Source organism: Sitophilus oryzae, unplaced genomic scaffold (genome assembly GCF_002938485.1).
Source record: "Sitophilus oryzae breed Bouriz unplaced genomic scaffold, Soryzae_2.0 scaffold_1443_pilon_pilon, whole genome shotgun sequence".
Lineage (NCBI taxonomy): Eukaryota > Metazoa > Arthropoda > Insecta > Coleoptera > Curculionidae > Sitophilus > Sitophilus oryzae.
Genome location: NW_022146108.1, coordinates 3,808,857 through 3,833,683, shown reverse-complemented (window position 1 = coordinate 3,833,683; position 24,827 = coordinate 3,808,857). Strand labels below are relative to the sequence as shown.

Here is a 24,827-nt window from a genome sequence, read left to right as displayed (position 1 = left end):
AACAAAACAGGGCCTAGTACTGAGCCTTGTGGTACTCCACATTCTATTGGCTTTCTAGAAGACAACGTGGTATCCACCCTCACAAGTTGACTTCTGTTGCTCAGATACGACTTAAACTATCCGAGAGATGATCCCCTGAACCCATAGTGCTGCAGTTTATTAATTAAGATCTTATGATTAACAATCGAACGCCTTAGAAAAATCACAGAAAATTGTTGCTGTAGAATGATGGTTGTTTAGGCTGGAGTAAACTTTATTAAGGAGGGAAAACATAGCGTCATTTGTGGACTTGTTGCTTAGAAATCCAAATTGATATTCAGTAAGTATTTCGTACTTAAACAGAAAAGATACCAGCCTTCTTTTAACCAACCTTTCTATGATCTTAGATAGCGTTGGAAGGAGTGCAATTGGGCGATAGTTAGAAGCTTCATCTTTGTCTCCTCCTTTGTGCAGAGGAATGATTATTGCCGTCTTAAGACATTTTGGAAAAACACCATTTTGGAACGACATGTTTATTAAAGTTGTTAGGTGATTCAGAGTGCTTTCTGGCAGATTCGAAAACATTTTTAAAGTTAGCCCGTCGGTCCCAGAAGAGGATTTATTTTTGATGGTATTAATTGTACTCCGAAGCTCTTCAAGAACTACGGGCGAAAAAAAGAAACTGTGTAAGTTTACATTATCATTAGAGAGATAAGAAAGTGGATCATGAGGAGGACATATGGTATTAGTTAAGTTTTTCGCTACATTTACAAAGTAATCGTTAAGGTTCTCAGGCGAGGTAGAGATATTGCTAGACGAAGAAAAGCTTTGTTTCTCAACTCATTCACAATAGACCATGTTTCCTTAGCAACATTACCAGAATTGACTATTCTCCTATTATAATAAAGGTCCTTAGCGGCTCTTATAGTCTTATGATAAATTTTTCTGTATAGTTTTACGTAATTGTGGAAGAAGAGACTGTCTGAGAATTTTTTTAAGTGAGATAATGAACGCATTTTTTAGAAGATATGCGTGGACCTTTAGTGGTCCAAGGTTTATTATGCTTATTTTTATAGGCCTAAGAGGAAAGGATTTGAACGCTAGACTGGTTAATGTTTTTACGAAAATAGAAAATTCGGTGTCGACATCATAAGAGCTAGTATCCCAGTTGGTTGTTTTACATAAGTGGCTGAACTTTTGAGCATTCTTTTCTGAAAAAATACGGCATAATTTACGAGGGGCATTTTTGATTTTGGACTTTATCGAAAATTCAGTTAAAACTGCTTCATGATCACCACATAGTATAACCACAAGATTTTAACTAATTTAAAAGATCTGTATATTGTAAATTGTAACATTAATTGATTACGTACTGTCAAAATTTCGTATTTCTATTAGAACTAAGTATATTTCCGGATTCGATAAATCCAATAAGAACTTTTAAGTCAGTCCAAAATAAAGTTAAATCGACCCCTTTCAAACTTCGTTTTTGTCATCGCTGATTGGTCTTTTTTGCCCCGCTCGTCTTTCGCTCATCATTTTTCCGTCATTCTTCGTCGATAAATTCCGATTTAAAGGTGAGGCGAGCCGAAATAGTTTGGCAAGAGCGGGCGACGCGCTCGGCGCTGATTTAATTTACCTGGCGCGATCGATCCGAATCGCTCCAGTAGGGTTGTTCTTGTTTAGAAAAGTATCGATATTTCTATTTTGTTAATTCTCGATTTAAAAAACAACTTTGATTAGGTTACCTAACTAATTTAGGTATAAACTGTTAGTATAACCACGATTTCTTATATGTAAATATAGGTTTTGGAAACTGAATTTCTCGAGAAAAAATTGCGAGATTTGATTCCTGAACTATTTATAATATGTACAGGATGGGTTAAATTGGGTGCTTCTAAAGAAAAACAACCTTTTCTATATGAGATAGAAAAAAACGAATATCGATGTCTGGAGCTCAATTTTGATCAAAAACATGATGGTGAAAACCGCACATCGATATCTGTTACACTTTCGAAGTTACGTTTTTTTTCAAAAATGTGCATTTTTAATAGATCGCTGTAACTTTTTTGTTATGGAAAATTTTATATTTTTATGAAAATATTTCCAAAGCACCTTTTTACGTGGAATTTAATAGTTTAAGTATATTTTTTTTAAATTAATAATTTAGGAGTTATCAACAGAAAACTTGATTTATTATATAGGACACCCTGTATATTGTTAATTACCTAATAAGAACTTAAAATTACCTTTCCAATAATATAGCACACTTGATAGTTTGTTATAGTCCCCTTCAAAATACAGAATTTTTAAAGTTTGCCACTTTTAACTAGTAGGCTTTGGACCCCTTATTGATGATCTGCGCCTAATGGAACTCGAAAACATATTTTTCCAGCAAGACAAGGCACCGCCTCAGGGCGCTGAAGTTATCAGCAAATTTGAATAATAAAAAAATAATTGAATAGCAAACGAAGATCCCAGCCGTTGGCCGCCGAAGCCACTAGACTTAGTGCCTATGGATTTTTATCTTTGCGGAAGAATAAAGGTTCTTATTTTTAAATTGCTCGTATATTCTAAACAAAAATTAGAAGTACTTAGCAATTATGCGAGGAGCTTATTCACCTTCACTGAGTTAATGAATTCCGCGAGAAATGTTCAAAAACGGTCCCGACTGTCCATAACAGAAGACGGTCGATATGTCGAACCCCTGTAGCAAACTCTCACGTCTTAGTTTGCTATTTATTTTTATTGTTATTAGATATAGTTTAAATGTATTGATGTTGCTAAATATAGTTTAAATTGTTTTAAAATTCTGCATCTCTCATTGCAAATGTTATTTTCGTTTTAATTGCTGCTCACAGTTAGAATTTTTTTGCATTAGAGCCGGCGTCGTTCAAAGCCTGCTTGTTCAAAGTGGGCGAATTTTTATAAACTCTATGTCTCGAAGAGGAATCGAGCAAAATATTAAGTGTGCTATATTTTGGGAAAGGTAATTTTAAACTATTTTCAATTAATTAAAAATATATAGGGTGTTCCATATAAAAAATCATTTTTTCTGTTGATGACTCTTAAATTAATATTAATTTTAAAAAAAATCTACTTAAACCATTAAATTCTACGTAAAAAAGGTGCTTTGGAAATATTTTCATAAAATACAAAATTTTCCATAGTAAAAAAGTTTGCGATTTGCTAAACATGCACATTTTTTAAAACACCCCGTAAGTCCTAAACGGTATCAGATATCGATGTGCGGTTTTCACCATCATGTTTTTGGTAAAAATTGAGCTCAGATACCGATATTAGTTTTTGTCTATCTCCTATAGAAAAGGGTATTTCCCTTTAAAAGCGTCCAATTTGGCCCGCCCTGTACTTACAAATTTCTACGCAACCGTTTATGGGCGAGACCGACTCTTTAAATATGAGTTACGTTATTATAAATGATTGATACAGCATCAAATTTTCATTATATCAATAGATAAAATTCTATAAATATTTAAACAAAAAAAGTGTGAAAAAGAAACCTTCATAATTTAATGAAATAATACAATCATTATAATATGTATAATAATAATCATAGGTATGTGATCTTCGTTGATAAACATTTTTAATAAATGACAACCTAGAAATTATTTTTTGTTTTTATGACGAGAGAATTATATATCGATACAAATATTTTTATATATCGATATATTTTATACATCCCTATCACTCAGGTATGACGACAAAATCGACTATCGCCGTTGTCGATTTTCTGGCGGCATCGTCTCGCAAATTGATCACTTTATTTCACTTAAAATACCGATCAGAACGAACTCCCCTAGGGGCTAAAATATTCAATACAAATTATGGGTAGTGATGTATAATAATGTTCATGGTTATATACTGATATTAATTAGGTATATTTTATATTCTTCGTATAAGCATTCCAAGCGAATGAAATTTTTGTACCTAAGTCCACTCAGCTTTAAATGAGGATAGCAAGCTGTATCTTGTAAGTGTGGAAACCTGATAGTGACATAAATTAAAATAAATACAAGAAGATCGAAAAACAATGGCGTCAGCGATGGTTATGAAATGAAGATCGCTGTGATATTATATGTAAAATTATATGGGGAATGTTGTTGATGTTCATTTCCAAGCCAATTTGACTCCGTTTTTTTTTCGGTCGTACTGTACATTCATAGAATTAGTCAATTCGATCCGTGATCCATGGCATAAGAAGAGGTAGACAACAACGACATGCATCAACTGAAGGCAGTCGTACCGCAAATACGAAGCCAGACACTACTTTGCTTGATATAACTTCGTGTATTAACTTTGTAAATTTGTGTATTAACTAAAAATGGGTATAATGTATGGGTTAGCACAGTCGGTATACGTTAATCATATACGTATTGAAAGGCTATTATTAATATATCTGTTTCAACAAAGTAATTTAAATTTTAGAGTTTTAGAGATATTACATTTATTTGTGTTTGTGTTCTCTGGATTGGAATTCAAACACTGCATAAAATATTTTACATACATCCATAAATAGACAGGCTGAAGCAGAGAGTATCAAGATAATTAAATATTACAGCTGGTTATTTATTTTGTGAAGTATGTTTGCACAAACAATCTAAAATAAATATAATTTTATTATATAAAACCGAGATATTTTTCTATTACAAACAATTTTATAATTAAACAATACGTAGATGTGGATAAAAATATTATTTTCTCCATCTCCAAATTTAAATAAATATGTAAATTTTTTATATTTCATATTGTTTCTGTTGTAAATTAATAAATTGTATGTGATAGCTACGGATATACAATAATTATTTTATATTTTGCAATGTATTTTCTGTATTATTTCTTGATGTTTATATTTTTTTTTATATTTTCAGTTGCTGCAAGGAAAGACGGTGATACCTACATAGAAATCATCATCGGAATTTTGACGGCTATTATGCTGTTGCTATTCGTCGTATTCTTAGTTATATTGATAATAAACAAACGACATAAACTTCAAGGATCACCAACATTTTTCAGAAATCCATTTGGAGTGAAAATAAACATGAAGGTATGAAAAAAATTCAATAAAAATCTGTAACTCGTACTGTGTAAATATTGTAACTTTTTATATCCATATTTTTAAAACAGGGATAAATAAAGTAAAGAAATGAGTATCATGCATTCCCAAGTTATGAAAATTAACAATAATAAAAATATAGTCTATATATTTGTAGTGAGTTCAATTTTTGAAAGGAATCTCAGTTTTTCACCACTGAAACGGAAACCAACTTGTCAGTGTTTTTTTACTAAGAACAATTTTGCCTAATCGACAAAAAATACCTAATGTTTTGGGGAGTATATCTCCTCCCATCGTCAAAAGCAAAAAACTCAAAGAAAAAAGAAAAAAACTATCAAAAATGTCTAAATACAACTATTCAAGACATTTTAGTTTTCAGCAGATACGTGTATTATAATAAACCGTTGATATTCCATAAAAGTATTCTTTTTTCACATAATATAGACTTTTTTCAAGAAATGAACCAACCACAAAGATATAGACATTATTTAAAAAATGTGTCTCATACATTTCCAAGTTATGAAATGTAAGAATAAAAAATGTATATGGTAATCGCAAAACATTTTCTGATGCACGTCATCAATCATATCAAAATTGACACTAAAGCCTTTAAACCAGATTAAATGAAATTTTGGCAAAAATGTTTAAATTTGATGTATAATTTAAGATACCGAGCAGTTCTTCATTTTACTTTATAAAGCAAATCCTAGTAACAGACATTTTATTTAGATTAAAACTGCAAAAATTAGTTTAAATCGAATTTTATTATCGCTATTTTGGTCACATTGCGCCGTGTTCAGCAACATTGTCGTTTATTATTTAACAATTATCATAATGTCAATCATTATTTTGTATAATATCGTGATATTGGTGAATCTATGTGATTAATTCTCGTTCATTGCCAATTTTCATAGTCTTTTTTTTAATTGAACTTTTAAACCAAAACAGTTCTTTTAAGAACTACATTTTCGAGTTTTTGTATTGCATTTCTTGAAAGTTGTGTGTTGAAAATATGCCGAAGCATTTAAACAGTCGAAGCAAAAAGCTTGTAGCTTGCCTGATAACGAGAACGTAATAATAAAGGTGCTTTATTACCATTGTTATTACCCTTGATTGAAGTCAGAGAACTAAGTTTGATTGGTAAGCACATTAAACCACTTTCAAAGCTATTTTTACGTTAGTTTTTAGTAAATTCTGTGATTATTAGTTTGTCCATTAATGACATCCTCTTACTTGTTATTACCACTTGTGGTGTTGTAAGTTCTGTATCAATAAATAAATAAATAACCCATAATAATGCTTAGAATAATCTTCATAATGGACTAGTTTTTGCCAATATGTAATAAGTAAAATAAGCTATAAATCAAATAAATCAATTAATTACTAATAATTATTAAATTAAAAATAAAACAAAAAAATCGTTAAAAAATTATGTAATAAATATATTGTTTCGCAGTTTTACTTTAAGATTCATTTGATAAATCTGTCACAATCTGGCATTTTCTTAAATTGTAAATAATATAAGATATATTATATTATACAGGACTGGCTGATGAATTTCTCTACTGGCACTGCACAACCAAATACCAGCCAGAGTGTACCGATCACTCCTGTGAGTCATCCTGATAGTTACATCGAATCAGTTACTCCAATGACGTATGAAGAATACCGTTCTTCTTTGGCTAGTAATTACTATACTACTAATTACAACACATTAAGGTAAGCAGCATCTGTAGCCTGTTGCCTAACAAATTTTAGCCGATTTCAATACTATTTCCTTAGGTGTCCATCTGCAATAGAACCATCTTTAGGCCCTCTGGATTCACCTAACGACGAGTCTCCACCAGAAGTACCCCCATTACCCAGCTCTCCCGATCTACAGTCATCTCCAAACTACCGTAGTCTTCAAGCTACACCACCACCGAGCTACCGTAGTCTACAAACTACCCCAACCACAAACTGCAATGGAAAAACTATCAGTTTGGTGAACCATTATCCGAAGCAGAACAACGAGAGATCAGCTAAGAAATATTACACTGCGCCTAGGGAGAAACATAGAGTGAGTATAGTTTCTTCCAGGGTTCACTAGATAGTGATTTTCCAGATACTGTCGCGACCCAAACCTTCGATGTTTTACGACCATGGGTACTTTTTTAATTAGAACAATCACCATGTTGTAAAAATAGATTTATTCTTTAAAGTTTAAAAAAAAATGAGGAAATAACAAGTTCTTTAAGAGTATGCAGAAGAATAGATTGATGATACTTACGTAAATGTAGTTTTGTGGTAGACAATGATTCAGTATTAAAACTAAAAAAAATCGAACTTCCATTGTCTTTGTTTATTTTTTTCCATAGCAACTGTTAAAATTGCCTTATATCTATCAAAAATAGTAGATAAAATAGTACTTTAACCCCAAGTGTAAATTAAATGATACTTTAACGTTAATACCGTGCTGGCAACTGTTACTTTTGGGTCGGCATTTACATGTGTGGAAGTAAATCGCATAGGGATCTTATTAAGTCGAAGTGAGAGAAATGCGACCGACCGACGCGACTCGCGACGGTGTGCTGTTGCGGCGTTGCCGATACGCCTTTCCCTATCAAGTAAAGTAAAATCACGATCGCAAACCGCTTATTTTTAAAAGACTTTTTTTTCAAGAGATAACTAGATAAAATCATTAGACATGTTTCTGAGCATCTGAAATGGAATTATAAGGATATCGTTAAGGTGTCATTTTTTTATAACGAGAAAACGTCAGTAATCGCGATAATTTAACTCAACTTTTTAACACATAACGGGCCATAACTCAAGAACCACTTTAGATATTGAAACTTTTTTTTATTTTCAAGATCGGATATTTTACAATATGTGTCGGATAATTTATAATTTAATGATTAAATGTTAGACGTGGCAACATCTTTTATATTATCAGTATTTACTAAATAAAGTTTCTTGTGTGTATTTTCGAAACAAAGGTGACGCAATCGAAATGTCGATTGCAAATGTGGTCCCGAGTCGGCTGCTAGTAGTCTTTATGCTCTATGGTTGAGCAGCGGAGAGAGAGGGAAAGCCCAGTCACGGGTGATGAGCGGTCGGCGTGGTATGCCGGTCGGTGCGCGGTGTCTTGCACGTGGTCTCGAAAAAGAAAAAGAAAGAGCCGGCTTGGGAATGCATTGTCGCCATCTTGTTGTCGGTTCGAAGGGATTTAGTTGAAAATCCGGATAATTATTAATTTTAAAACCCGTTCTACGACATATGTTTACATAAGAAAAATTCGATAAGGTTCTTTTTTCCATTCAAAAATTGTAAACAATCCATCCATTTACTTTTAGAGCATAGCAATTTTCAGCAATCGTGTAATTTTTTTATTGATAAAGATTTTCACATAATGTCTACAAAGAAAATACAGCAGAAATATTAACAAAGTTTTTGAAAAAACTACAATCTATTATTTCTAATAGATTTTGAAATATCGATTTTTGAATTCAGAGTTCTAATAGCGCGACCACTATCGAACACTTAATTCCACTTATTTTTACCCAAAATGCAAGTGTTTCTAGCTTGCACTTAAAAAAATTCAAGCTATAGGGAAAATTACAACGACTCGTTAATAAATGAACAAATTAAGTATCACGAGACGTAATTAAATCGTCAAGCTGAACGCATGACGTACACCTTTCCCTAGAACTTTAAGTACTGACAGAGGTATTGATTGGGTCGACGGTCGACCGGTCAACTGCGACAAATCTGCTATATCCCCTTCCACGTCTCTTAGCGATGTGCACAGTTTCTCGGTTTATTTAATATGTTTGGCAACGTGTTTATTGTCCTCTTTTTGTTCAGTACATTATAAACGCATTATACTCTTTTTACATACGGAAATCTCAACCCAAGACTAACCTTTGCCAGCCCTTAGTATACTATTTACATGGTTTTTCCTATATTAATATAATCTCATCTCGGGCTCTAATTGTAGTTTTTGATATTATATCATTAAATATTCTGCTTAAATAATTCTTCTGTAAATTCAATACGAGATCCAACGCAAATTCCTCAACATATAGAGCGAAAATATCGTTATGTTAATCCTACGACATACCAGCTATTAAAACAAACGTTCCCATACTTTTGTAACGCAAGACCGTACAAGTAACAATAAACGCTTTAGATACCCTTTGACACGTTATATTCGTGTAACAGTTTAAGGGTAAACGTTAGGGGTGGAAATTGAATTGGCGGCCATATTATTCCCCGAGGCCATATTTACATCCTTTTGCTCTATTATGGACGGAAATTTTGTAACAGAATATATAACGTAAATTGGAATAAATTTGAATGTAAATGATATCTCTCCTGTTTGGATCTCTTGTACGGTATTTTGTACCTATCTGGTTTAATTGAAAATATTTCGTTTCGGGGTAAATACAACCTGATAAAGGGTTAAATGTAGCATTGATGTAACAAAATCTTTATTAAAAAGGTTCGTTTATGACTAATATAGGATACGCTAAAGCAATCTCTTACAGAATATCAAATTAAACTTGAAATAATATCATATATACTTATGTGGATAAGTAAATCACTATGGAAACTGTGGCAAACATATCAATGATTTCCATTTATCTGCTTTTTTTGTTGCAGCCGCGGTGCTTCTACTCTATCTATCTTTGTCGAGGACTTATCGTCCACGCGCCAAATTTGAACATTAATTTTAAAAATTTATTTAGAGATGAAATCGCTCGTGAATTAATTTCGGGAAACGATAATGCAATTTTATCGTAGTGTATAAAACAATATTTTTTCCATAGCGAATTACGTTTTAAAAAATATTCAGAAATTATTATTTCAAGGAATTTATTACGAGTAGAAAAAATATTGTGCTGGGTTGGCGTTGGTTTCTTATGTAATTTGACAAATAAATAAAGCTGTCTCTTTAGTTGTCAGTTTTGAGTCAATATTTTTTAATTCTCTTTCGTGTCGATTGCTGATTGAACTGGAGCCAGAAATGGCTCAAAACGAAATAAGTAAATTACCAACAGATATGCAGGCTGAGGCGACAAACGCCATATCCAAACTATAATCCCGAATAACTTATGAAAAGAAATACAAAAATTTTCAAAAATGGAACCAATTAAAAAACGTGCGAGAAGAAATAAAGTTTTTAACCTATCCTCGCTGTTAAAGTATCATTTAATCTACCCTTACGGTTAAAATACTATTTTATCTACTATTTTTGACAGATATAAGGCAATTTTAACAGTTGCTATGGAAAAAAATAAAAGGATTCCCCACAGAGTCAAAAAAGTATCTAAGGTTCAGAGTTAGTTGCATTTCTTGTAACGTCATCAATAATCGGGTTCAATTTAATAACCAACAAATTCAGTTAATAAATATTAGAAAGAGTTAGAGGTATTTAGGGGGTGCGAGGGTGGATTTTTAACCCTCTCTTAACGAATAACTGGCGGATACGCCATAAATTTCCGTAATTTTAAGCGAAATAAATCAGAAAAGTCCCTCGATAAATTAACGGGCATTAGCAGGGGCCGAGGAATGAAAACTCGACTCCTGAGATGTTAAGTAATGAAAAATAGAGGGTAATAATAAATTTTGAACTTGGCGTACTTCGTACTTTTGCCCTTCGTTCATTCTTTAGCAAAACTCTCGAAAAAATAACTTTCTTTCGGAGTTTCCTTGTTGAATTTTGAGAAAATATGGATGACGCTTTATTTGATACACTTTTACATAGTATACGGAACATAATCTATGTGTATATGATCTACCAATATTCTTCTAAAGAAATAACGAAGTATGGATTCAAAAATTTCCCTAAAATTACTGTTTTTCGGAAAATTTTTATCAGATTTTAAGAAAATATAAGTGGCTTGTTCCTCTACGACACTTTTAAATCTATAGTGGTCCTCTTCTGATCCTTATGTTATATTCTGCAGTCCTTTACTTCAAAACAAAAATCTCCCTATTTCCCTCCATATAACTCTGTGTCAATGGCCTACCATTGCCTAGTACAAAGGATCGCATTGTAATCTAAATTATTTGAAACTTTTTTCAGGTATCACCTCCTCTGATAAGTTGGAACATAGTTCCCAGCATGGGACATCCCTACAACTGCAAGGAGGTGGAACTAACGCCCATACCAAGATATTCGTTGAGGCCAGTAGAGAAGCTAGGTTCCTGTCATGCGGGGGAGGTATATAACAAATTCAATTATACCTTAATTTAATATTCTATTCAACAAAAAAATATATATTACAATGACAGTAATTGGAGTAAATTTCCAGAAAGCATAATTTTTTGAAATATATTTGTGTCTGGGAACGTTCTATCCTTTTTTATTCTTTCTCTAATTAGTGTTTTCTATAATTTTTGACAACTTACGTCTAGAGATTGAACTCACCAATACATTATCTCTCTTTGACGCCGTTTTTTTCCAATCATACGGTATAATCCAAAATACAATGTTATCTACTTAATTATAAAATCACTGAATAACGAAATCCCAAGCTATTACACTATATACCAAATAACAGAAACTTTTAAACAGGAAAGGACCGATTTTTCCAGACCTCTGTCCTTTCCAAGGGTCTCTAGAATTTTCCGCTCTGCTAAATCGAAACAACGGCACTCAAAATCTGTCCTAGTTTAGTTGGACCAACTATAAAACCAGTTTCAGTTCTTTCAATGTGTCTGAATAAGCGCTGTTAGCCTTCTGGGTGTAAAGAACAGAGGATGTAAATCAGTAGGCAATTTCGTTACAAGAAAGGGCCATTGTGCAAAAATAATACTAAAGTTATAAGGTTTATAGCCCAACCATTTTAGTTAAAATTTGACACAATTAATTTCTATTTAAAAAATGTCTATACCTATGTGGCGGATTCATCTCTCCAAAAAATCCATGGATATTTTGCCACTGCAAGAAAATCTTTAAAAATACAAAATACATTTATGTAGATCCATTTTATCACACACTAAACCAATGAATACAGAACAACAAACAAAAAATGTAATATACAAAATACCATGTGAATGCGATAAATTTTGCATTGGTGAAACATCTAGACCCTTAAATGTTTGAATTAAAGAACATAAAGATTATTTAAGAAAGGGAGATTTTTTACAAATCTAAGATCTGTGAGCATTCATGGGACACAGGGCACAGAATAAATTTTAATAACGCCAAAATTATAATAAAAGAAGCGATTGCCTCGAAAAGAAATAAAAGAGCCTTTTTTTGATACAATCTAATAAATATAAATGTATTGCTCGTGCATCTGTAGATGTTAGTAATGTATGGCAATCGCTTCTTTGATTTTTAAGAACATAATAATCCTACAGAAACTTTGGGCTTTTTAGTTTTACCTTATTAACTAATTGTTATCAAGTAGTTAGTTGTTAATTTTGAAGTTTAACATGATATAATGTTATTTTAACAGAACGTCAACGGTTTTTGTAGACGTATCTGTTTTAAAAAACTAAAGTGTTCTCAAATAGTTGAATATAAATATTTTAAATAGTTTTTTTTCTTTACTCTTTGTATTTTTTTTGCTGTAGAGAATGAAATTCTCTACAACTTTTGTATAAGTAATTTTTAATTTCCTTTTTTTTTTTTCAATAATTTCTTTTAGTTTTCCCTGTACGAAACGGAGAACCTGGACGACATTATACCGGGTGTTTGTCGATTGGTGGCTGTCAGAACTTCAAATCCAGAGAAATTTAAGGGAGACCCGGTAGAAATGCTGCGTGAAATTCGGTTTTTGGCTGGATTAAACGATCCCAATATCTGCAAAGTTCTAGGAGTAAGTTTTATTAGTTATAGTAAAGAGTAAAAATATTGATAAATGCATTCCATTAATAGGTGTGTACAGGAGAACAACCTCCCTGGACAATTATCGAATATGGGGAAATGGGAGACCTTGCTCAATATCTCCAGTTCCTCGTTAACAGAAACGGGAGTATAAGACCTTCAGAAAATTCTCCCATAAGGTATGTAGTATAAAAATTGTCTAAAAATATGTCCGTGTTTTAATATTTTTATTGTAATTTGACATGCCATATAATCCAAAACACATCATTTTTTATTGTCGAATATAAGAAATTAGTGCATCAGATAGACCAGACCTGATATTCTGCTCTACCTGATGCACTGATTTTTTTGGGTTACGTCCAAATTACCATAAAAATATTCTTTCTAGTTCTTTTGCAACATTTGTTTCCATCTCACATTTTTAAATCTTCTAATGTAGGAAAAAAATTGTTACTGAACCAACAAAATTATTACACTGTTACTTTTAGAATACAGAAATAAATGTCAAAGGATTCCAAGCAGTTGAAATTTATTGAGATAGAAACAGGAGCTAAATTTATGATAGAGATATAATAGTATACTGGGGAATTCTGTAACAATTACAGTATACATGCGTAAAAAAACTGACATATAATTTTAAACCGCGTGTCGATCTATCCATCCAAGCCTTTTGACAAGATATGTCAAGTGCTACCTGAACAAATTTGTATGAAGGTTCTTTACCTTTAAGTCTTTGCTGCAGACACTGCGATAAAGATCTTGAAACAGTAGAGCATACATAGCCTAGATCATATTATATACTTTCGTGGATAAGTAAATCACTATGGAAACTGTCGCAAACATATCAACGACTTCCATTTATCTTCTTTTCTTATTGCTCACGCGGTGCTTCTGCTCTATCTATCCTTATCGAGGACCTATCGTTCACGCGTCAAATTTGAACATTAATTCTAAAAATTTAAATTGTAAAATGCATTTATTTGACCAATAAATTGAATGTTTATTGTCGCAAAAATTAAATTATATAAAAAATACGTTTAGCCACTCCGTACGAATATCAATATTCTTAGAAAATCTAACCAGAACGTATGCACGTGGTTTAATATAAATAAAAGAGTAACAGAGTACTTTACTTGCCTATGAAAAAATAATTCGGGGATCTTTATATTAGAACTTCCACACACCAAACACCTTCTAGTAATTTTTACCAGTATTTAGAAAGTCCAACGAAAAAAATTAGAAGTATAATTGCACAAACTTAAAATAATTAACTTCTCACTGAACACACTTGCATCCTTGACTATATAAAAGCGGTCGATAAAAGAGTAATTAATACAATTTTTAAAATGAAAAACACAAAAAACAAACATCGTTATACAATAGAAATAAGATTATGACATATGATTATGACAATGAAAGGTTGGTTGCCATGGCATGTCGTGATGTAGAAGACAAATTTTTTAATGCTAAACTTATGGCGTTGATTTATCCACGTAAGTATATATGGTCTAGGATAATAAGTCACTGCGAGACTCTGGATCGCTAGCGACACGTTCTATTTGGGAAAGCAAGGCTAGAACCGGAGAAACTATGCCCCCTTCCTATCAAGGACCTGCACAGCTGGTAGAGGGCACAGGGATAGAAAACGGAGTGCAGACATAAAACCGAGACAAACACAATAGGCCTTAATATTGAGGCAATCTCCATAGTATTGAGGAAAAAAACTTAACAGGAATAAAGGGACCGAAATTATTTTCTAAATAGAAGAATAACTCCAATTAAACGCTAATATTAACGTAGGTTGTGCGAAAATCGTCCTTTGTTCCGCGATGAGCGTATTGAGTCGATGGAACTCGACTAATGGACCAAATATCGCGCTTCAAAAAGACTCTAAATTAAATTAGGGCGCTCGCCAGCTTCAATAATAATTTTTCCCTTAGTTTTATTTCGGAACTACATTTTGTTTTCTTTTTTTCCGTATTGTACGAGACAGAAAAACACAGAGGAAAAGCATCGGGTTACAAAGAGACTGTATGAGAGAAAATTTCAGATTTTAAACTATTACACAAAGGACATTGGTTTATTAATAGTGTACAGTGAGGTTTTTTCGACTCATCGATGTCGACCAGAATTTATTTTAATTATTCAGGTTTCCTATCAGTGTATTTTCACAGTCCTTTGGAAAATGGTCTTTTTTTAACAATTTTCTTTGTTTTAACTCTATTATAAATCGTATACATCGAGGAGCAAATGGCAAAGAATATACCTAGGTAGAAAAAGAATGGACTCTGCCATACTGAAAAATGGTCCTACAGAAGTGGCGCCATCTATTGAGTAGGGCTTGTTTTAAATGGATCGAAGCGCGGGCTTTTTAAATGAGCGTATTTACTAAATAATTTTACTCTAAAATAATTAAATTTGATTATTAAATATTATTTTTTACACAAATTCAAAAATACTAATAACAAGTATCGTTGTGATGTGTAAAAAGTAAGATTTAACAGTATATATATATATATATATACAATTATTAAATAAAATTAAAGCCAAACATGTGAAATATTATTTATTATTTAAAGTTCTTATTTATAAGTAAAATATTTAAACATCGTTTATTATAATAAAACAAGACCGACGTAATACGCCCAAAGTTTTGTAAATGGAGTAAGTATTTAAATAGGTACTTAAATGATGGCCAAAATAAATGACTTACATTATATTTTTAGAGCCAGAAACAAAAGGAATTGTCTAATTAAAACACATATAACAAATTCATAGAACAAATTATAGTTTTAAAAACGTTTTGATAATCATTTATTTGATAATATTATGATTGGCGCTATGACAACGACAATATTTTTTGAGAATTTGACAATAATATGACAATGGCCGTTGGAAACTATGGAAACTACAAAAAAATTCTGATTTACCGCCATCTGGTAATAACTAGTAGCAACTTCTTAACCTAAAAATTAATTGCACTATTACCTAGTGGCTAGGGCTGGAACTATTTTATTTGAGATTTCCGTGGAAACGGTGGAACCGCTTTTGCTATTTCACTTTCCCGCCCCTGGCAAATGGTATGTAGAATGTTAACATCATTAACTGTCAAATGTGACAATTACTGATATGAATAATTTTATTTAATAGGACAACTATACCGGGTGTTGCATCGTCGGACGGGACATAGGAAATCCCATGTAAATTTTAATGGGGTCAATTATTGGCTTCCCTAATTATTTTAGAGAATAATTCTATTTAGGTTTATTGAAGAGCACTAAAACCCACATTCAAAAGAATAACTTTAGATATTTTTGATTAGCTCGTTTACGAGTTATCGCCGATTTCTTTTTAAATATTTCTCCTTTCTTATGGCCCTGTATTTACTTATAAGCACCAGTCAAGGTAAAAGATAACTGTCAAATGAAGTTGTCATTTCAGAAATTTACCTATTTAGTGCTTTATTATTATTGAAAACTCATTCCTACATCGGAAATCTTAAAGATGTATTTATAAATACAAATTAATATGAATTAAAGTAAAATAAAGTAATCAATTACGAGGTTAATTATAGTATTATTACAATATTCAATAATTTATTAATTTAGGTACTATTAAATTGTTAGAACTTTAGGATTTAAGATGTTCAAATATTCCTCCATCGACTGCTAGACAATAACCCAGGCGATCATAAAATTCTCTTCTTACATTCGCTAGTTGGTAAACTGAAATTTTATTGCATTCGGCAGAAATAGCATTTTTTAATTCGTCTAGATTTGGGTATTTTTTATCCTTGTATATCCTGTTTTTTAAATGACCCCAGAGAAAGGAATCATTTGGCGAAATATCAGGAGACCTTGCTGGCCAATTTACTAGTGATGGGCAAAACTGTTATTTTTCGATAACAGTTGAAACTGTTATAGTTATTTATAAAAAACAGCTTAAAATAACAGGTTAAAAATAACAGGTTTCTTTATTTTATTGCTAAATATCTGAAAGAATATGAGGCGGTCACCGCCAGGCGTATTAACGCAGTTGCAACAATGACGTGCTCGGTGGTAGTATTTCCAGGGTGTCAAAACATTTCTAAATATCGATTGTTATCTAAAATACCTCTCTAAAAACGGGGGTTGTTTACAAATAAGCGCTGTTTACAAATTGCGATATAAAAAAGCCAAAATGCCGCCACTCGTCTATATCTATAAATTCCGATCTACCTAGCCCTACCCCTCGATCCGCGTAGATTCTGAATTGCGTAGCAGTGTACAGGGTGCATCTCACTCGACGGGCGAGAAGCTCTTCGTTATGATTTTACCATTTGCGGTCAAAAAATAGCAATATAAGAAAATGTGTAGTATATTCTTCATAAGTAAACCAACTACACACTAGAGTTCGAATTAATTTTACACTTAAACTAGCATGTACAGTTTGACAAATATAGGAAGAGACTTGGGGATAGCACCGGTCGCGCACACGATAGAGAGAGAACGCATTCGGCGGAAGAGAGATGCAGTTACGCTACGAAAAATCTGATTGAAGCAAATTTGTGGGATGTCCACTGCGCATCGGGGGGCGTCTCTTATTTTATATTTCTCACGTCTCTAGCTATACTTGTTAAGTTGTACCCGCGACTTCGTTCGCATCGAATTATTAATTTGTAATGGTGATGATAAAGCAAAGCAAGAATTTCCATTAACATACAAACTGGATAAAATTTTCTCACATTTGCCAAAAATATGCTTTAAACGTCGAGCAGTTTAAGCAGAATCGTGGTTAATCAATTACTCAACTTTTTGGAACACCCTGTATTATTTTTTAAAAAATTTCAAAATATGTAAAAAAACAAAATAAATTATGCGTGTCCAATCGTTTTCCCGAAAGACTAACCGTTTTTTAAATAATAAATATTGTAATATTTGAGGGGCGTTTTCACCCTCTTGGAATTTGAGATTCGAGAAACCCCTCCTTATCGCACCTCTACACCCCACAGTCAATCCGTTTACCAAAAATCAGCTTTAAACGTCAAGCAGTTTAAGCAGAATAGTGATTACTCAGTGGTCATATTTTATGAAACACCCTGTATATATTTTGTAAAAATCTCAAAATATGTAAAACAACAAAATAAAATATACGTGTTTAAGAGTTTTTTCGAAAAACTCACCAGTTTTTAAATAAAAAATATTCTAATATTTGAGGGTGGTTTCACCCCCTTAGAATTTGAGTTTCGAAAAATCCCTTCTTATCGCACCTCTACACCCTAAAGTCAATCCGTTTTCCAAAAATCAGCTTTTTACGTCAAGGGCTTTAAGCAGGATCGTGATTAATCAATGACCAGATTTTTCAAAACACCCTGTATACATTTTTAAAAAATCTTAAAATATTATTCTGAAAATTTTTCAGAATAAATAAATACTTAAATATTGAAACTTAATAACAAAGTATTGAAACATACAGCGCCATAATATCTCGACCTCCGCCCGTTATGCTCGTAACAGGTTGAAAAACAATATGTATCTAAAACAACTGATGCGTTATTCTCCAACCTGTTTCAAACCTCCGATTATCTCGAACGCCGTTCTGTTATGCTCGTAACAGGTAAAAAAACAACATAGCTAAAACAACTGATGCGTTATTCTCCAACCCGTTGCGAGCCTCCATCGACAATCGACCGATGCAGCAGCGCTCCTTTCCCACTCCTGTTATCTCGACAGCCAGGCGTTATGCCCGCAACTGTTTCAAAAAAGCTGCTTCTTTTATATCCTATTATTTTTAAGCTGTTGTCAGCCCAACACGACGCGCCGCGCCGTAGCGCATACCCCACTCCGTTGTCCGTTGTATCTCGCCGCCTGTATCGATGGTTGTCGAAATAATAGGTTTTCCATCCATACTAGTTGTTTTTTGGAATTGCTTCGAGCAGCATCGAATTTCGTGGCGGTACAGAGCGCCGACTTCGTTTCACGAACACTCGATCTCTGCGTGTCGTTATTTTATATCTGTTATTTTTTAAAAGCAGTAACGGTTGCGTTATGTTATTTCTAAATAATTGTTATAAAATAACAGATAGTTAAATAACAACCCATCACTACAATTTACTGTATGATTTAGTCCAATAACGTTTCCGTTAAAACTATTGTCTAAATATTCCCGAACAGCCAGGGTACTATATGCCGGGCAGCCATCCATTTGATACCAAACTTCTTGATTTTCCCTAGCGGCATCATGTAAAGCAGGTAAAATATGATTTTCGAGTAGTTCCAAATAATATTCTGCATTTAAATTTCACGTAAGAAATAATGGCCCGATAATATTGTGTCCGAATATCCCTGCCCAAACATTTACTTTCTGTGGATATTGCGTCCTTTTTTCAAAAAACCTGTGTTGGTTTTCTTTGTTCCAATATCGATAATTTTGAACATTGGTTCATTATTTAAGGTAAACGTGCATTCGTCAGTGAAACATATGTTTTTTAAAAATTCCCTATCCGTGTTTGCTCTTTCCATCATATCAAAACAAAACGCCTGCCGCCGTATTTCGTCCCCATCTCGTAGCTCTTGGTGCTTTTCATATTTGAAGGAATAGTATTTATGTCGTTTCAAAATTCAAAACGCTGTAGTGTGATCTATTCCTATTTCATCCTCAAGTTTCCTTGTGCTGATCTTTCCATCATTCTCTTCCACGTAAAATAAAACTTCCAAGTCGGTATCATTCCTTGCATCTTCTCTTTGTTCCTGCCTTGCTTCACATCTGCAGTTATTTATTAGGGTACCTTTGGTCTCAAATCTCTGGATATTCCTTGCGATTGTAGATTTTCCAGGTATCGGTCTATTCGGATACAGAGCAGCAAACATGTCCGACACCTTTTGATAACTATTTCCTTGAAAATACCATTTAATGTTCAATACTTTTTCTTCGGTAGTGTAATTCATGGCTAATATTTTCGATGTAGGTATGAGTTTTTAATAATAATAATAAAGCACTAAATAGATAAATTTCTGAAATGACAACTTCATTTGACAGTTATCGTTTACCTTGACTGGTGCTCATAAGTAAATACAGGGCCATAAGAAAGGAGAAATACTTAAAAAGAAATCGGCGATAACTCGTAAACGGGCTAATCAAAAATATCTAAAGTTATTCTTTTGAATGTGGGTTTTAGTGCTCTTCAATAAACCTAAATAGAATTATTCTCTAAAATAATTAGGGAAGCCAATAATTGACCCCATTAAAATTTACATGGGATTTCCTATGTCCCGCTCGACGATGCAACACCCGGTATAATTTTGACAAAGACAGAAAAAAGAAGAAAGCTACGGAACTTCGCAATAAACCCCAAGCGAAAAAAATGACACGCCGCTAAGAAATTACATTGACATTGACAAGGCTCGTGCGAAGAAGGCAAAAAAAGGCGAACGAGGGAAGGAAGCGATATTAGGAAATATTAGCCGCGGATTTGGCGTGAAAGGCGGCTTGGACTTGTCTGGCAACGAGTGAAAAATGGTGGTCGTTATTAAAACAGTCGATACGACACCGGGGACCCACCGGATACAGCTTCAATAAAAAGTTTTTTTTGTATATAAATCATTTTTATCCCTTCCTTAAAGACGGATTTATTAAACGTCTGAATCGATTAGGCAAGCAATGATTGCTATGGTGGAATAAAAAAATATTATACAGGGTGTCCCAGAAAGATATGAGGCGTCAAGTTGCAAAACCCGCCTTAAGCTTGATTTTCATGCATCCGTTATACGTTGATACTAGTAGTGGGAACTATCGAATGAATACTATCGAAACATTCGATAGTTGCAATTCATTCGAATAATTCGATAGCTAGTAAGAAAATATTCGTCGAAAACTATTCGAATAAAAATTATCGAATAGATGCGTCATCTGCCTTGAAATATTGTATTCTAGTAATTCGGCAGCAAAAACCATTCATTTATAAAATTCATTCATTTATAAAATTAATTTATTCGTCAGGATAGATTTTAATAAAGTATAAACTGGATTTTAGTTGTCGTCCGGCGACGTAGGTTTCTTTCCTAGAAAACTGACGGCGGTCGGTGGCAATGCTATGAAAGAAGCCGGCATCTTTGATTTTTTGCGGAGTCAAATAAAGATAAGGACACATTATATTTTTTTATTGAGGTGCTAGTATTTACACAGAAAATACATTATGAAGAGCGCTGTTGCCATATATTCGTATTAGTTGGTATTAGCAAAGAATATTATTCTTTAGCATTAGTTAGTTAGGGATAGTATGTCTATATGTTTTGCAATTTTTATTAATATTCTGTTATTACACTGCAATACTTTTTATTTTGGATGTAGGAAAATGACTTTTAATATTTTTAAGCAAAGACTGGTTTAATAAATAATAATATCAGTAATAATTTGTTATACCTATTAACAACAAAATTTAAAATCATTTAATAATATAAATTTTTTTTTTAAGTAGTAGCAAAATATAAACAACAAATAGAAGTCAAAAGTATTTATATTAGATCCAATTTAAAAATAATATAGTTTCTAAATGGCAACGTTGGTTTATTAAATAATAATAATTTTGTTATATTAACAACAAACTTTAAAATCATGAAATATAAACATTTATTAATTTTCTAAGCATGCAGTGTAATGGAAGGAAAATATAAATAAAAAATTAGAAATCAAAATTATTTATATTACTTTTTATTACTTTATATTACTATTTAAAAATAATATTTACTTTTACTGGCATTTATTTTAAAAAATAAATGAAATATTTCTTCGCAAAAAACTACATGTAAGAGAATTAGCATAAACAAAATACAAACATTGTTAACTTTTTTTTTAATTGGCACGTATAAAACTTTCAATTTAATTTTCTCACCCCAAAATTTGAGTTCAATAACCATTTACTTAACCACATTACTTAAATATGATTATTAAGTTCAACTTATTCATATTATTAAAACATCCAAAATACAAATATGTATTTTTAAAATTAATTGTAAGTTCATCTCATCTCTCTTAAAAATTGTTACTTCTCAAAATTTCCCATTAAAAAAATGCAATCTAACCTAACCATAATATACCATATAAAATTAAATAATTGAAAGATCGGGCTACGGAAAATCACACAAATTTTCGGAAAAATTTTGACCACTTCGCACACTATCGTCAATTAAAAAAACCTACTATTTTAGTATTTTAAATATTTTAATAAACGCAAAAATAGCATAGTATTTACAAGGCGAAGTTCTAAAATTTGGAAGAAGTAATAATGCACTGACGCACACAAAAATCAAAGGAATACTAAATTTAAATTTCATTTATCAAAAACATTCGATAGTCGTGGCTCGTGGCGCAACGATAACCATTTAGTCGCACGGCGAGGTTGTCACTTATGCTTTAGTATACAAATGAGGGTGCAGCCACACTTTCACAAAAACAGCGTATCGGCGTAACGGCGTAATGACCTTGAATAGATTTCCAGTAATTCTATTGGCTGAAACATTCATCTGTCAGAAATTTTATCTGTCAAAAATTTCAGCCAATAGAATTACTGGAAATCGATTCAAGGTCGTTACGCCGTTACGCCGATACGCCGTTTTTAGGATAGTGTGGCTGCACCCTGAATGAATGATTTTATTCGAATAAAACCATTCGATAGTTGAAATCATTCATTCAGTAACCATTCGATAGTCTAATTCATTCGATAGTTCCCATCGCTAGTTGATACGTTGCGTTGGTCCGACGGTGCTCTGATTGGTCATAGCGTTTTCGCGCCACTTTTCATCCGTAAATATTTTACTTCAGCCCGTCAACGGACCCGTTCATACGATAACGGACGTTTTGACACTTTTTTGACAAATTTAATCTAATCTTAATAAAAATATAAGTAAAATAGCAAAATCGTTATGGAAACGAAAATATAAAATAACACCAACCTATATCCGATAAACGGAGGCATGAAAATGCAATAAATTTATAAACTGCGTTATTTTCTAACCAATCAAAGTCTTTAAATTCTACCAATAAAATTAATATCGTATCAACGTATCGTCGGACAACGGATGCATGAAAATCAAGCTTAACTCGTTAAATTTTCGCCAAATCTTATACTGCCAGTTTAATCTAGAATCTTATGTTTTATTCCCGTAAGGATAAATTGCAGGACAACATTTTCTAAAATTGTTTTCAGATTACCTCTAATTTCGTCTTTTTACCAAATCTTGTCAGTTAATTTAATCCTGATCGACGTGCCAATACTTTTGTCAATTTGTTTGGAAGCTTTCCTGTTTTTTCCCCACCCTTTTTTTCTTTCCTCCATTTTTTTCCCTTTCTTCCCCTAGCAAAATCCCGAGATTCCACTTGTCTCAATCCGTCTTTGTTTATAGAAAGTTTAGAGACAACAAAATGCTTCAGAAAAAAATATAGTGCCTGAGGAACGGTTTTTTTTTGTTATAAATAATTAAAAGAAGTTTTAATTATAGAATATGGACATTTAAATTTACAACTGAAAAAATCTATGGCAATTTAAAAAATACACAGTTCTATTCAGTTCTAATAAGTTCGCCATTAAAATAAAACAATTAATTTGAAATGGTCAAAATGTGGATTTCTGTAATCCATACATAATAATTCGTCTATACAGGGTGGTCCGTCCAAACTGTATTCCGGAAACTATATGTTTGTCCTTAATTTATAATTTTTTCAGTTAAATAACTACTTACTCAACATGTTTATTTTTTGTCAATTTCGTATTTTTGCCAAGAGACATTTTTCACATAAAAAATCACGGAAGTATATATTTGTTTACTCCTTTGAATAAGAAGACTAAGGAAGGAGCATAATGCTATCCATGTATTTATGCATGGTGGGCGGAAAAGCCACCATAAAAGCTCTCTATGGTGGGGATCCTTGACAGTTCTGTTTGACGATTTATTTGACACATTTGAATTTGATTTGAAATTTTGTGGATTTGTCAGTCTTTACGGAGCTTATTTTATGTTATTTATTATTTATTCTACTACTGATAGTTGTATAAAGGTAGTAAATCTAGATGGAAATTGTGGCAGAACTTAAATTAACAGTAACACTATCGCGATTTATCAAAAAAGACTCTAAAATAGTTGGTTGTGTAGCGTGCGGTAGATCTCGGCAAAAATTGAGTGAAATAATGGAACAACTTTTCGCTAGTAAGTGACTATATAATATACATACGTGTAGTAAACCGATCATTTATGAAATTCATTTAAATTAACTAAATTATATATTTTTCTTGCATTTTAGCTTTTATTTATTACTTGTCAAAGATTAGATGTCAAAGAATTTAGATACGTTAATTTGACTTACCTGCTTCAGTAGCGTATCGGATGTTTGTGTTAATAAATACTTATTATAACTTATCTATTTTATTAGAATTATATATTTTTATAACAATTTTAATAACTACCAACATTTATTCACAACGTAAAATAAAACAACAAATTATTGAGTCTACCCCACGTCTACCCTACATCATAGTTTTACATTTTTTAAATAAAATTAGAACGACACTGATAAACCGGAATTTAAGTCGGCCATATTTGAGGCCCATCGCGGTGTACCTAAGATTTTTGATATGCTCCTTCCTTAGTCTTCTTATTCAAAGGTATGATACCACCGCCTACACCATTGGCGTAGTCAAGACATTTATCAAAATTATAAATATCCCTTCAAGCAGGTAAGTTAAGAAAAATATATGGCCACGGCACTGTTTGGTGCCATGGTAACAATTTGGTTTCGAGTGTTATAAGTCCTTGTATTCTTTAGTCATTGGTTAAAATACATGTAGGTGGCGCCCCCTAGAAATAGGAGTCATATTGACATCAAAATCAAATTTCTCATGTCAAAAAACTCCCAGACACCATTTTTCATCCAAATATTGATGTTACTTCAGGAATTATTTGGAAAAAACCGAAATAAAAA

The 24,827-nt window shown here is 32.4% G+C and overlaps 1 protein-coding gene across 1 annotated transcript in view; it reads left to right on the top strand.

Moving 5' to 3' along the window:
• The window catches only part of LOC115877339 (discoidin domain-containing receptor 2-like), a 172,929-nt gene that overhangs the window by 132,746 nt on the left and 15,356 nt on the right, over positions 1-24,827 (top strand). Inside the window, exons 9-14 of the mRNA XM_030893486.1 lie at positions 4,869-5,044; positions 6,597-6,772; positions 6,836-7,112; positions 11,124-11,261; positions 12,697-12,867; positions 12,927-13,054. Of these exons, the coding sequence (XP_030749346.1) occupies positions 4,869-5,044; positions 6,597-6,772; positions 6,836-7,112; positions 11,124-11,261; positions 12,697-12,867; positions 12,927-13,054 (1,066 nt within the window). The remainder of the gene's footprint in view (positions 1-4,868; positions 5,045-6,596; positions 6,773-6,835; positions 7,113-11,123; positions 11,262-12,696; positions 12,868-12,926; positions 13,055-24,827) is intronic.